This window comes from Suricata suricatta, chromosome X (genome assembly GCF_006229205.1).
Source record: "Suricata suricatta isolate VVHF042 chromosome X, meerkat_22Aug2017_6uvM2_HiC, whole genome shotgun sequence".
NCBI classification, from domain to species: Eukaryota; Metazoa; Chordata; class Mammalia; order Carnivora; family Herpestidae; genus Suricata; species Suricata suricatta.
Window position 1 is genome coordinate 110,986,144 of NC_043717.1, and position 14,523 is coordinate 111,000,666.

Here is a 14,523-nt window from a genome sequence, read left to right on the forward strand (position 1 = left end):
TTAAAATAACAAAATTGTAAGGCTGTTTTAATGATTTAGATGGAAGTGTTTCTAAGGAGTAGTTGAAGATTGTGGCTCTACTTCTGTCATTTGTAACTTCAGCCATCTGTTGAGCTTACACATAAGGCACTCTGGGAATTCAGTTCAGTAGCAAAAGATCTTGATGCCTTCCATGTCGTTTAATATTGCAGTGTTGATGCTATACGAATAAAGAAAAATAAGCTAAAATATAAAGAACTTTAAAATAAACAGTGGGAAGATAGTTTGGACTGACCAGATACAGAAAATATAGCATTCTTTTCATGAGAGTTAGAGGAAACAATATTTTCCGTATTCTTATTTCCAGAAACCTTTATAATATGACAAGTGAAAAGAGGGCTTTTTCTACTGAAAGAGCTGCCCTAACTCTTCTGTTTAGCCACACTCGCATAGGTATTTTCAATTTCTTTGTCTTCAGGACAAGTGTGGGTAAATTCTTCACGGGCATAGGCATTGTGAAGATAGCGCCAGACTCCAGAGAACTCTGCTGGAATGTCAAAGTCACGGTATTTCTTGGCAGCAACCTAGGGTTTTAGGAAAAAAGTTGGTAACAAAAGGCATCAGTGACATGCTTAGTGTGTACAAACATGTTTCAAGAGTCAAGATCATTAAGGACATGTTATCTGCACAAAAATAATCTTGCACTCACTATTTTAATGTTTTGTTTACAAATGCTGACAAAGCTATATTTGTATAATCACATTTATATTTATGCTGTGATTATTAGAAGAAAGCATATTTTTCCACTAGACTAAGTGTGCTTAGGGTCCCGACTATGTCATTTCTTTATGTATTCTGTGTGTTTGGCATAGGACCCGAGAAAGAATGAGTTCTGTTCAATAAGAATTTATTAATTCAATGATTAAGTCATCATGAAATTATTTGCAGCTCACATTATTTATCACTTGTTAGGACACTGTTCTAAGCATTTTACATGCTTCAGTTTCTTTGATTTTATCAACAATTCTATGAAATGTGTAATATCACCCTTGTTATTTTAAAGTTTATTTATTTATTTATTTAGAGATAGAGAGGCATGAGAAGGGCAGGGCGGGAGAATCCCAAGCAGGCTCTCCACTGTCAGCACAGAGCCCCATGTGGGACTTGAACTCACGAACCATGAGATCTTGACCTGAGCTGAAATCAAGAGTCAGACACTCAACTGACTGAGCTGCCCAGGCACCTCTTTCCCGTGTTTTATAGATAAGCCAGTAGGAAGCACCTTCTGATTTGGGAAGAAAGAAACAAGAAATTTTTATGGATCGCAGAGGAGATCATTGTGGATTTTCTTCCTCTGACAAAAAGGAGATATACACTATGTATGATGATGATGACAGAGCAGCACCCAATCCCCTCCCAAACCATTCAGCATGTCCTACAAAGGCTTACTTTAATAATGTTCAGTTTGGGTAACAAGCTGCAGTCAGCCAGTGTCAGCTGATCCCCATCCAAGAACAATCTTCTGGAAACTGTGAGTTCCTCAGCACTGTCTGCATCAATTTCATCCAGAAGCGGGGTGTTTAAGTAGTCATCCAGACGTTTAAATTCTCTGAGCAGAGATTTTTCAAAATCTGAGGCAAAGAAGTCAGAAGGTTATTAATAAATGTCTTGTCTTCATTACTAAATACATTTTACATAAGCTTTTCACACATTTAGACTTCTCTATACACGTTGCTTACACTGGCCCTTCAAAATCTACATAGTTAACTAGAACTCTCAACTACCCACTGATAAGACAGAATCAGGTGTTTAATCAAATACTTCTTTTTTTTTCATAATATTTTATTGTCAAATTGTTTTCCATACAACACCCAGTGCTCTTCCCCTCAAGTGCCCTCCACCATCACCACCACCTGTCTTCCCCCCTCCCCCCTCCCCCCAACCCTCAGTTCATTCTCAGCTTTCAATAGTCTCTCAAGTTCTGCATCCCTCTCTCTCCCCAACTCTCTCTCCCTCTTGACCCTTCTTGAGGAGGTGCATTGGGAGGAGAGTCAAAAAAAAGAAAAAGTCATATATGTTATTACTAAACACAGAAGAGTCAGAAAGTGGAATCAGAGACTCATAGCTCTCATGACTCAGAACATAGTAAACCCATTCAAGAATGTTCGTCGAGATAGATAGTAGATGCTACAGTTTAAGAAACCTTAAAGGCACACAGGAAAAGTTGGGGGGGGGAGGGGCTATAAAATACACTCCTGCAGTTAGTTAATTCCTAGCATGTCAATGTTATAAATGAGCTAAGTTAGAGCCCGGATAGCTCAGTCGGTAGAGCATCAGACTTTTAATAAATGAGCTAAGTTAGTAGTTGTTATATTGAATCTTGGGTTCTAAATTTAATAAAATATCATGGGAAGGAATTTCAAAGGAGAGAAGAAAAAAATTAGAGGAAGAGTGCATTCCCCAACATACACTACATACTCAGGAAAATCCCATTTTAGCTGAGTGAGAATGTGGGAGTCAGCAAATGTGTGAGAGAAATAGAAATTTAAACAAAGGTATCTTACTCTTATTTGCTTCTTTTTGTGTATTCTTAATGTATGCAGAAAACTTGGCAAAGAGGTTACAGCCCACATCAAAGGAGTCTTTGTTCTTGGGACTCAGGTGAGGATACCTTAAAAAGAAACATCATTGCATGATTATTCACACATAACAAGTCAGAGACCAAGTGTCCTAACTTGTACTCTACTGAAAATGGAGGTTTTAGAAAATTGTGCTGGAAACTGGGGGTCCCGAGAATCTCTATTTGGAAATATGTATTTTTTCCCAGCACCAGAATACTTTAGTTTCTACAGTTCACGGGGAAACCAGCTGTGGAAAATTCATTTACAATCATGTGTCCCTCTTTATTACCTTGCAATGCCCCCATCTCATTCTCATTTACTTGTACAAACAATGTTTTAAATGATACTTAAGTCCCCTATACTTGTTCCTGAAAGCCTATTTGGCAGAAGATATGTTGTTGGTAATACATTTTCAAAGCTAAGTGGGAAAAAAATATGGCTTTAAATTATTGTAACTTACATAAAAATGAAGAAATAAAGAGGATAGAAAGCATGGAAAAAGGTAGTCAAGATATCCTCTCTTTAGTAAAAAAAAAAGTTCATTTAGCATAATAAAAATTAAATAATGTAATTCACCACATTAAAAAATTAAATAAGACCATATGATCATGAGTATATGCAGAAAAAGCAGTCAATTTAAATCAATTCTTATTCATAAAGAAAACACTAGCAATTAGAAATGGTCTGACCTAACGCTTAGTCATCTTCCTTAATACCTCTATTTCTCTCCATCCCCATATGTGACCCATTAGCAATTCTATCTGGTTTACCTTTCAAAATGTACCCAGAATCTATCCACTTGTCACCACTTCACTGTCTGCTGCCTGAGCCAGATCCTATCCCACTGCAATAGCTCTTTGACTAGTCTCCCTACCCCATGCCTACCCCCACATGCTTGTGTTTCCCCTGCTGCCAGAACGGTCATGTGTCCCTCTTTATTACCTTGCAGTGCCCCCATCTCATTTGGACTCAGACATCAAGTCCTCACAGTAGTGACTGATGTGACCTGACCCTATCTTACCACGCTGCTCTCATTTCCTCCTACTCTTTTCTGCACTCACTACATTTGAAACTTACCTCCTTGATGTTGTTCATCAAATAGACCTGACAAGGTCCCATCCCAAGGCTTTTTCACTTGGTCTTCCCTTAAATGGAGTGATTTCCCTCATGAATGCACATGACCTACTCCCTCTCTTCTTTCAGATCTTGTTTTTATATATCTTTCTAAGTGAGGCCTTCCTCTGCCCACTCTATTTAACACCGCAACCTTACCCTGGCCTGAACACCTCCTACTTTCCTCCCGAGCTTTATCTTTTCTTAGTATTTAGTGTATCTAAAATAGTTTACATTTTGCTTTTGAATCTTGCCTATTTATTGTCTTCCCTAACTGGAATGTAAGATCTACTAGGACAGAGTGTTTTTGCCTAGAATATTGTCTGATAGTAAGTATTCAGTAAATATTTATTGAATGATTAAACTAATTTATTAATTAACTTGATATAATATTATCCATCAAAAACTTGCAGCAAGCACCATATTACATGGTGAAATGTTAGAACTATTTCCCTTAAAATGAATAAAGGATGAGAATAATCATTATCACTACTACTCTTCAACATTGTGCTGAGTACACTAACAAGTAAAACAAACAACATTCTAAATGGTGAGTTTAAAACCATTTACATTAAATTTAGGAACAAGATAGAATTAATGAGATATTTTGGTAAGGTGGCTAATACACGTCAAACATTAAAAAAGTAAGTTTTCTGTGCTAGCAACAACCGGATAGAAATGGATATTAGTAGCATATTCCATTTATGATAGTGATAAAATATAAAATATCTAGAAATAACAATACAAGGGTATAGAACCAATATAAAAAGCACAAGAAAACAAAACCAAACCTCAGCAGAGGATACAGGACTGGCACTTACGTTCGTAACCTAATGTAAATCAGTGGATGAATGGATAAAGCAGATGTGGTGTATATGCAATGGAATATTATTCAACCATAAACAAGAAGGAAATCCTGCTATTTCCATCGCCATGAATGGACCTGGAGGACATTATGCTAGGTGAGATAAATCAGACAGAGAAAGACAGATACTGTATGATTTAACTTATATGTGGAACCTAAAAGCAAAACTCATAAAGGAGAGTAAAATGACAGTTACTAGAGGCACCTTGGTGGGGGGATTGGGGATATGTTGTTTACATGTTAAAAGCTTGCAACTAGTAGATAAATAACCACAGCATAGTGATTATAGTCGACAAGACTATATTATAAACTTCAAAGTTGCTAAGAGACAAAATCTTAATTGTTCTCACCACAAGAAAGAAAGAATAATTATGTGATGTGAGACTTTAGCTAACACTACAGTGGTAATCATATTGCAATACATAAATGTTATATCAACATGTTGTACACCTTGAATGTACACAATGTTATATGACAATTATATCTCAGTATAAATAATAAGATGGTACCCAAACAAATATACAAATCATGTTCTCTGATGGGAATAATTTGCATCATAAAAATTAAATTTTTTGAATAGTAATATAAATTCAATGCCATTTCAATTAAAAGTCTAATCTTTTTTTAAAAAATGAGATAAAACTCATATAACATAAAGCCATTTAAGATATTAAAAAAATTTTAATGTTTATCTTTGAGAGAGAGAAAGAGAGAGAATAAGCAGGGGAAGGGCAGAGAAAGAGAGAGGGAGAAACAGAATCTGAAGCAGGCTCCAGGCTCCAGGCTCCGAGCTGTCAGAACAGAGCCTGATGTGGGGCTCAAAGTCGCAAACCGCGAGATCATGACTTGAGCCAAAGTCAGACACCCAACCCACTGAGCCACCCAGGTGCCCCTAAGACGTTTTAAAATTTACAATTCAGTAGCTTTTAATACAGCTACAATATTGTGGAACAATCACTCCTACATAGTTCCCATTAGCAGTTACTCCCCATTCATACCTCTTCTCAGTCCCTGGAACCGCTAATCTTTCTGACTTGCTTATTCTGAACATTTCATATAAATAGAATCATATAATATATGGCCTATTGTGTTTGGCTTTTTTCACTTGGTATGATGGTCAAAGTTCATTCATATCCTGGTATGTATCAGTAGTTCATTCTTCTTTATGGCTGAATAATATTTCATTGTATGGCTACACCACATTTTCTTTATCCAGTAATCACTTGATGGACATTTGTGATGTTTTCACCTTCTGGCTAGTGTAAATAGTGTTGCTATGGACATTGGGTACACATTTTTGTTTGAATACCTGTTTTCAGTTCTTTTGAGTATATACCTAGAAGTTGAATTGCTGAGCTATATGGTAACTCTATGTTGAAATTTTTGAGTAACTGTCAATCTTTTTTTCCACAGTGGCAGAATTTCTACCAGCAATGCACAAGAATTCCAGTTTCTCCACATTTTTGTAAGTACTTGCTATTTTCTTTTTTTTCTTTTTCATGATAGCCATCTTAGTGGCTTTGAAGTGTTAATCTCATTATGGTTTTGATGTGCATTTCCCCAATGACTAATGATGTTAAGCATCTTTACATGTGCTCATCAGTTATTTGCATATATTCTCCCAAGAAATGTCTACTTTATTCCCTTGCCTATTTTAAGATTAGGCTGTTTGCTTCTCTGTTGTTTAATTGTAAGAGTTCTTTATATATTCTGGATGCTAGACCTTTATCAAATACATGATTTGGAAATACTGTCTCCCATTTTGGGGGGTTAATTTTTCTTTTTGTTTTTGATAGTGTTCTTTGATGCACAAATGGTTTTAATTTGATGAACTCTAGTTTATCTACTTTTTCTTTCATTGCTTGTGCATTTCGTGACATATCTAAGATTCTATTGCCAAATACAAGGTCCTGAAGATTTACCCATTTGTTTGTTACTAAGAGTTTTATAGTTTCAGTCCATATGTCTAGGTCTTTGATATACTTTGAGTTAAGTTTTGTTTATGGTATGGGGTAAGGGTCTAACTTTTTTCTCTTGCATGTGAATATCTAGTTGCCACAGCACCATTTGTTGAAGAGACTATTCTTTTGTCATTGTTTTTTGCACTCTTGAAAATCAATTGACCTTTGATGTATGGGTTTATTTCTGGACTCTCAATTCTCCTCTATTGACTTATAAGTCTATTCATATGCAAACATTGCAGTGTTGTGATTACTGTAGATTTGTAGTAAGTTTTGAAATCAGGAAGTGTGAGTCTTCCAACTTTGTCTTTATCAAGACTATTTTGGCTATTTGTGGTCTCTTGCAATTCCATATGAATTTGAGCATTGGCTTTTTCATTTCTGCAAAATCACCATTGGAATATTTATTGTGGTTGCATGGAATTAGTAGATCTCTTTGGGGGAATATTTCCACCTTAATAACATTAAGTCCTCTAGTCCACAAACATTGGATGTTTGCATGGGTTGAATTTTGTCCCCCTGCCCAAAAGAAGAAAAAATGTAGGAGTCATAAATCCCAGTACTTTCTAACATAAACTTATTTTGAAATAGGATTGTTACATATGTAATTAGTTAAGACAAGGTCATACTGGAGTAAGGTGGGCCCATTAATCCAAATTACTGGTATTCTTAAAAAGAATATCTTTTGAAAAGACAGAGTCATGGGGAAAATGCCATTTGAAGATGAAGTATTGAAGTTATGGATCCACAAGTCAAGGAAAACCAATAATTACTGGGAAACCACTAGAAACTAAGAAGAAGCAAGGAAGGATCTTAAAGGTTTCAGAGGGAACATGGCCCTCCTGATACTTTGACTTCATACTTCTAGCCTTCAGAACTATAAGACAAATTTCTGTTGTTTTAAGCCACTCAACTTAAAATGTAACTAAATGGCACTTAGTTATGACAGCCCTGAGACTAATATAAACGTCTTTCCATTTTTTAGGTCTTCTTTCAGCAATTATTTGTATTTTTCAACAGAGAAGTCTTTTTCCTCCTTCATTAAGTTTATTCCAAAGTATTTTGTTGTTTCCAATACTGTTGAAAATGGAAGTGGTTTTTACATTTACTTTTTGGATTACTCATTTATAATGTAAATAAATATAATTACTTTAAGTATTTCTTTAAATTGTACTTAAATCATTTATGAGTTCTAGTAGCTTTTAGTGGATTTTAAGGGATTTTCTGTATGAAAGATCATGCCATGTGCAAATAGAAATAGTTTTACTTCTTCCTTTCCACTTTGAATACTTTTTACTTACTTTTTTGCATAACTGCTCTGATTAAAACTTCCAATATAATGTTGAACAGAATTATCAGAAATGGTATCCTTGTGTTGTTCCTGATCCTAAAGGGAAAGTTTTCAATCCTTCACCATTAAGTATGATGTTACATGTGGGTTTTTAATAGATGCTTTTTATTACATTGAGGAACTTCCCTTCTGTTCCAAGTTTGTTGGGTATTATCGTGAAATGGTGTCAGATTTTGTCAATTTTTCTTGCACTGAGATGAATATGGGTTACGTCCTTTACTGGTGCTCTTTATTTCTTCACATGACCTTAAGTTACTGTCTAGCGGCCTCTCATTTATGCCTGAAGGACTCTCTGTAGCATTTCTTATATTATAGGTCTACTAGCAACAAAATTCCCCAGTTTTTGTTCATGTGGAATGTCTTAACTTGTCTTTCCTTTTTGAAGGATACTTTTGTGAGATATAGAATTCTTGGTTAATTTATTTTTCTTTCAGAACTTGAAATATGTCATCTCTCTGCCTTCTGGCCTCCATGGTTTCTGATGGAGAATCGTCTATTAATCTTACTGAGGATCTCTTCTGCATGATGAGTCATTTTTCTCTTGCTGCTTTCAAGATTCTATCTTTGGCTTTGGCTTTATATAATTTGATTATAACATATCCTGGTGTTGATCTCTTTGTCTTTATTTCCCTTGGAATTCATTGACCTCCTTGGATGTATAAATAAATGTATTTAATTAAATTTGGGAAGTTTTCAGCCATTATTCCTTCAAATATTCTTCTGCCTCTTTATCTGTGTTCTCTCATTCTGGGACGCCCATTTTATGTATCTTGGTACATTTGATGGTATTCCACTTGTTTGTTAAATTCTGCTCATTTTATTCCTCTTCCTCAGACTAGATAATCTCAATGTATGCTAACTTTTACTTATTATTTATCTGTTCAGATCTGCTGTTGAATCCCTCTACTGGATTGTTCATCTTAGTAATTGTACTTTTCAACTCCAGAATTTCTATTTGGTTCCTTTTTATAGTTTCTATCTTTTTATTGATATTCTCTCTATGTTGAGGATGCTCTCTATGGTTTCCTTTAGTTCTTTTTTATGGTTTTCTTTAGCTTTCTAAGCATATTTAAGACATTTGATGTAAAGTCTGTCTATTAAATCATGTATCTGGGTTTTCCCAGGGACATATTCTATGTATTATTTCTTTTTTATCCTGTGAATGTGCCATACTTTCTTGTTTCTTGACATGAATTATATTTATTTCCTTGAAAACTTGATGCTCAAATATTATAATGTAGAAGCTCTGGAAATCAGCTTCTTCCATCCCCTGGGGTTTGTTGTTGCTGCTTATTGTGGGTGTTGTTGTTTACTTGTTTGTTTTCTGAAGTAATTTTGTAAACTCTGTGTTCTCTGTTGTATGGGTCCACTGATATATTTGTCCCATTATCTTTGGTTAGTTATTGATTTAAAGGAGATTTTGTCATTCTCCTGGAACGAAACCAACCAACCAACCAACCAAACAAACCAAGAAAGAAAAGGTCTCCCAGTGTTGCAGTCTTTCTCTGAGTTGGGGCTTTCCTTCAATGCTTATATATGCAGTTTATAGTTTAACTTTCAATTTATTTTTTTTAATGTTTATTTTGAGAGAGAGAGAGAGAGAAAGAGAGAGGGCAAACAGGGGAGAATCAGAGAGAGGGAAACACAGAACCTGAAGCAGGCTCCAGGCTCTAAGCTGTCAGCACAGAGCCCTGTGTGGGCTCACAAACTCTCAAACTCATGAACTGTGAGATCATGACCTGAGCTGAAGTTGGGCCCTTAACATACTGAGCCGCCCTAGTGTCCCTAGCCTTCAATTTCTGCTAGCATGGTACCTGAAGTTCACTCAGAAGTAAGCACTTAGGGTCTTCTCAGGTCGTTTCTGAGCTTAGGTCTAAAGCTGGACATGCGCATGGATTTCTAGAGTCTCTAGAATACATGAAAGCTTTTTAACCTCCACATTCCCCTAAGTATCCCCCAAACATCCTGCCTGTTTCTTCCCAGGCTTTTCAGTTTGTCCATTGCTTCCCCCAAGTGCTATTCCTTTCACCGTGCGGCGATGGCTAATATATCTGCCTATAATGCTTTCCATGAATTCCACCAGGGAGCCTGCCTCAGCCCTGGGAAAGCTCCAGGGTTATCTGATAAAAGACAAACCCTCAAACCAATCCTTCAGGGTGCCACCAGGCCAAACCACATAATCACAGTTACCTGAGAATAAGTCCATGTCATGTTCTCTGATACCAGCAACCTGCACCTGCAATGTGGACTGCTATCTTTAAGGCTGCTAAAAGACTGGGGAGTAACAAAATAATCTAAAATGCCACAAAGCTCTTTTACTAAAATTCAGCTTTTTTTCTTTAATATTTCCTTCACTGCTTTAATTTTTTGGTTAGATTCCAGAGTTCTGGAAAAGTTAATTTTGACAGTTTTTCCCCCAAGCTATTTATTACTTCCATGGAGGGATGGAGTTTTGGAGTTCCTTACTCCATCATTTTCATTGATGTGGGCATCTAATAGGTTTTAAAATTTTAGATAGTTTGTATGGAAGGGCTTCCATATCTAGTAATGTGGCAGACTAAATAATCACTCTGGAGGGCTTTGTAAAAAGAAAGTACATTTTAGCATTGTTTGTAATGCCAAAACCTAGAAAGTCTTTCAGCTGTTTCTCTGTTATGAACCAGTGATTGCTGTGTGTTAACTTATCCTTTTTATCATTATCCTTTTAAAAATGGAAGTTTTTATTCCAGTTGTCCAATTCCTGCTGCACCATGATATATTGAGTGCATCAAGAAATTGGTGGAGAAAACTTGTGTTTTAATTTATTTAATTGCTCTACAATTAGTATCTAATGCAGATGTTGCACATCACCCAAAGATCCTGAACTTTGAGCTGGATTCAGTAACTATATGGAACTTGGAATTTGTCTCTTGGGAGTAAGTGTGTTGCATGGTCAGAGGGGCAGACTATGGCTGATAACACAGTTCTGTCTCTCTTTCTTTTTTTTCATCCTTCTTTCTTTCTTTCCTTCTTTCTTCCTTCCCTTTCCTTCCTTTTCCTTTCCCTTTTCCCTTTTTCCTTTTTCCTTTTCCCTTTTCCTTTCCTTTCCTTAACTAAAACTTGCTTTTATTTTATTAGGGGTGGCAATATACCTAGATAAAAACTACATTTCCTAGCTCCTCTTTATACTTAGATGTGACCATGTGAATTATTTTTGGATAATGAAATGTAAATAAAAATTATTGATGTGGCCTCTGTGAAAGCTTCTTAAATCTAGCTTGCAGCTTTTGGGGCGCCTGGGTGGCTCAGGCCATGATCTCGAAGCTCTTGAGTTAGAGCCCTGCGTCGGGCTCTGTGCTGACAGATTGGAGCCTGGAGCCTGCTTCAGATTCTGTGTTTCCCTCTGTCTCTGTCCCTCCCCTGCTCACATCCTGTCTGTCTGTCTGTCTGTCTCTCTCTCAAAAATAAACAAACATTAAAAAATCTAACTTGCATCTTTTGTTCTTTTTCCTTTTCCTTCTTCCTGTGTGGGAGTTAGATCTGTTGCCTGGAAGTCCAGTGGACATAATTGTCACTCTAATTAACTTTGAGCCTGGAAGCCTCACCTAAAGGGTAGCAGAGAAGAGATATTAGGAAGAGCCTGGGTCCCCAGTGAAATTACGGAGCCATCATTCAAGCCCCACAGTGATCCATACTTGGCTTATTATGTGAGAAAAATAAAAACCGTATTTATTTAAGCCACTACTGTTTTTGTCTCTAGTTATCAAAATTGAATGCAAACCCTGATACATAAGCCAATAGCAAATCTGAAGGATTTGACAAGATGATTCACAGAACAGAACCAAATGATGAATCAATATATGTAAAGATGCTCAAATTCACCTATTATTCAGGGAAATGCAATTTAAAGTATCAGTGAGATATCACTATACCCATCACATTGCCACACCTAAATCTTCATCACCTCTTTCACCCATCCCCCACCCACCTCCCTTTGGGGAAACTTCACTTTGTTCTCTATAGTTAGAAGTTTGTTTCGTGGTTTGCCTCTCTCTCTCTTTCTCCTTTGCTCATTTGTTTTGTCTTTTGAATTCCATGTATGAGTGAAATCATATGGTGTTTGTCTTTCTCTGACTTATTTTGCCTAGCATAATACTCTCTGGCTCCATCCACATCATTGCAGATGGCAAGATTTCATTCTTCTTAATGGCTGAGTAATACTCCATCTGGTCCATTATGTCACTCAAAGCCTTGTTTTCTTGTTGATCTTCTGCTTAGATGATCTGTCCATTGCTATAAGTGGGGTGTTAACATCCCCTAGTATTGTATGATTATCAACAAGTTTCTTTAGATTTTTTAAAATTAACTGACTTATATATTTGGCTGTTCCAAGTTGGGAGCATAAAATTTACAGTTGTTAGATCTTGTTATATAGACCCCTTTATTATGATACAGTACTCTTCCTCTCTTATAATGGTTTTTGTTTTAAAATCTAGTTTGTCTGATATAAGTATGGCCACTCCAGCTTTCTTTTGATATCCATTAGCATGATAAATTGTTCTTTTTTAATTTTTTAAATGTTTGTTTATTTTTGAAGGAGGGAGATAGAGAGAAGCGGGGGAGGGGGAGGGAGGGAAGAGAGAGAGGAAGACACAGAATCTGAAGCAGGCTCCAGGCTCTGAGCTGTCAGCACACAGCAGGCGCTTAGCTGACCGACCCATCCATGATTCCTGATAAATTGTTCTTTACCCCCTCACTTTTAATCTGGAAGTGTCTTTGGGACTAAAATGAGTCTTGTAAGCAGCATAATAATGGGTCTTGTTTTTTTTTTTTTTTTGATCCATTCTGACCCTGTTTCTTTTGATTGGAGCACTTAGTCCATTTACATTTACAGTAATTATTGATAAATATTAATTTAGTGCCATTGAATTACCTGGAAGTTGTTATTCACGTAGATTGTCTGTTTCTTTCTAGCTTTTGTTGCTTTTGGTTTCTCTTTCTCACTCAAAGTGTCCCCTTTAATAATTCTTGCACAGCTGGTTTAGTGTTCATGAATTCCTTTAGTTTTTGCTTGTCTTAGAAACTCCGTATCTCTTCTATTCTGAATGGTAGACTTGCTGGATAAGGAATTCTTGCTTGCATATTTTTCCTTGTTAGCACATTGAATATATTCTGCCACTCCCCTCTGGCCTGCCAGAAGGCCTGTGGACAGGTCTGCTTCTAACCTTATATGTCTACCTATGTAGGTTAAGGACTTTTTGTCCCAGCTGCTTTCAGAATGATCTCTTTGTCTTTGTATTTCACAGGTTTCACTATGGCATGTCTTGGTGTTGACCTGTTTTTATTTATTTTGAGGGAAGTTCTCTGTGCCTTTTGGACTTGAATGCCTGTTTCCTTCCCCAGATTAGGGAAGTTCTCAGCTATAAAACCTCTGTGCCCTTTCCCCACTCTTCTTTTGGAACTCCTATGATACGGATAGTATTGCACTATATAGAATCACTGAGTTCCCTAAGTCTATATTTGTGATTCAGTGGTTTTCTTTCTCTCTCGTTTTCAGCTTCATTATTTTCCATAATTTTATATTCGATGTAACATATTCAATCCTCTATGTCTTCCATCCTCGTGATTATATGCAGTCAGGTTGGCCTAATTTTTAGGTCTTTAATCTCTGCAGAAGAAGCCTAGCTAGTATTCTTATGACTGTTTTTCTAAATTCTTGTTCAGACATATTACTTATATCTGTTTTCAGCAAATCCTTGACTGCAATTTATTTTTGATCTTTCTTTGGGGAAGAATTCCTCTGTCTTGTCATTTTGTCTAAGCTTGTCTTTTGCACGTATGAAAGCTTATTATGTTTCCTGCTCTTGAGAGTAATTCTATATTAAAAAAGGTTCATACAATGTCCCAGTCCTGAAACTTCAGTATATGTGCTGCCAAAGCGAGCACGAAGGCCTGGAACTTCAGAAAATGTTTCTGTTATATGCTCTGTGCCCTCTGCTGTTGTGAATTGGCTGCTCTTTCCCCAGGTCAGTCCTCTGCAGAGTTACTTCTTGCTTTCAATGGGGAGTGTTTGGGCCTTTAACTAGGTGTGCTTTGATTTGTTTATTAAAAGAAGCCTGCCGCATTCTCTCCCTCGAATTATGCAATTTGTTCTCTTAATCTGAAGATAAGTTTCTTAGGTGTACAAAATGACTTGATATTGATATAGCTGTGTTCAAGGGACAAGACAAACCCAGGGTCCCCTTACTACTCTGCCGTCTTAACTCCTTTTTCCTGGCTGAGTAGTATTCCATACACCATGTATATACCACATTTTTTTTTATTTTAGAAAGAAACAGAGAGACAGAGAGAGAGAGAGAGAGAGAGAGAGAGAGAGAGAAACAGAGAGAGAATCTTAAGCAGGCTCCATGCTCAACATGGAGCCCAACATGGGGCTCATCCTATAACCATGGGATTATGATCTGATCCAAAATCAAGAGTTGGATGCTCAACTGACTGAGCCACCCAGGTGCCTCCCACATCTTCTTAATCCATTCTTAAATCCATGGACACTTGGGCTATTTCCATAATGTGGGTATTATAGATAATGCTGCTATAAACATTGGGGTGCACATATCCCTCTGAATTAGTATTTTTATATTCTTTTTTAAAATG

General features: G+C 36.6%; 1 protein-coding gene across 1 annotated transcript in view; it reads right to left on the reverse strand.

Annotated features, from left to right (window-relative positions):
* Window positions 1-14,523, reverse strand: part of CLIC2 (chloride intracellular channel 2) — a 22,879-nt gene continuing 8,356 nt past the window's right edge. Inside the window, exons 4-6 of the mRNA XM_029930199.1 lie at window positions 2,544-2,650; window positions 1,429-1,610; window positions 1-563 (exon numbers count right to left, since the gene is read on the reverse strand). Coding sequence (XP_029786059.1) covers window positions 402-563; window positions 1,429-1,610; window positions 2,544-2,650 — 451 coding nt within the window. The 3' untranslated portion in view covers window positions 1-401. The remainder of the gene's footprint in view (window positions 564-1,428; window positions 1,611-2,543; window positions 2,651-14,523) is intronic.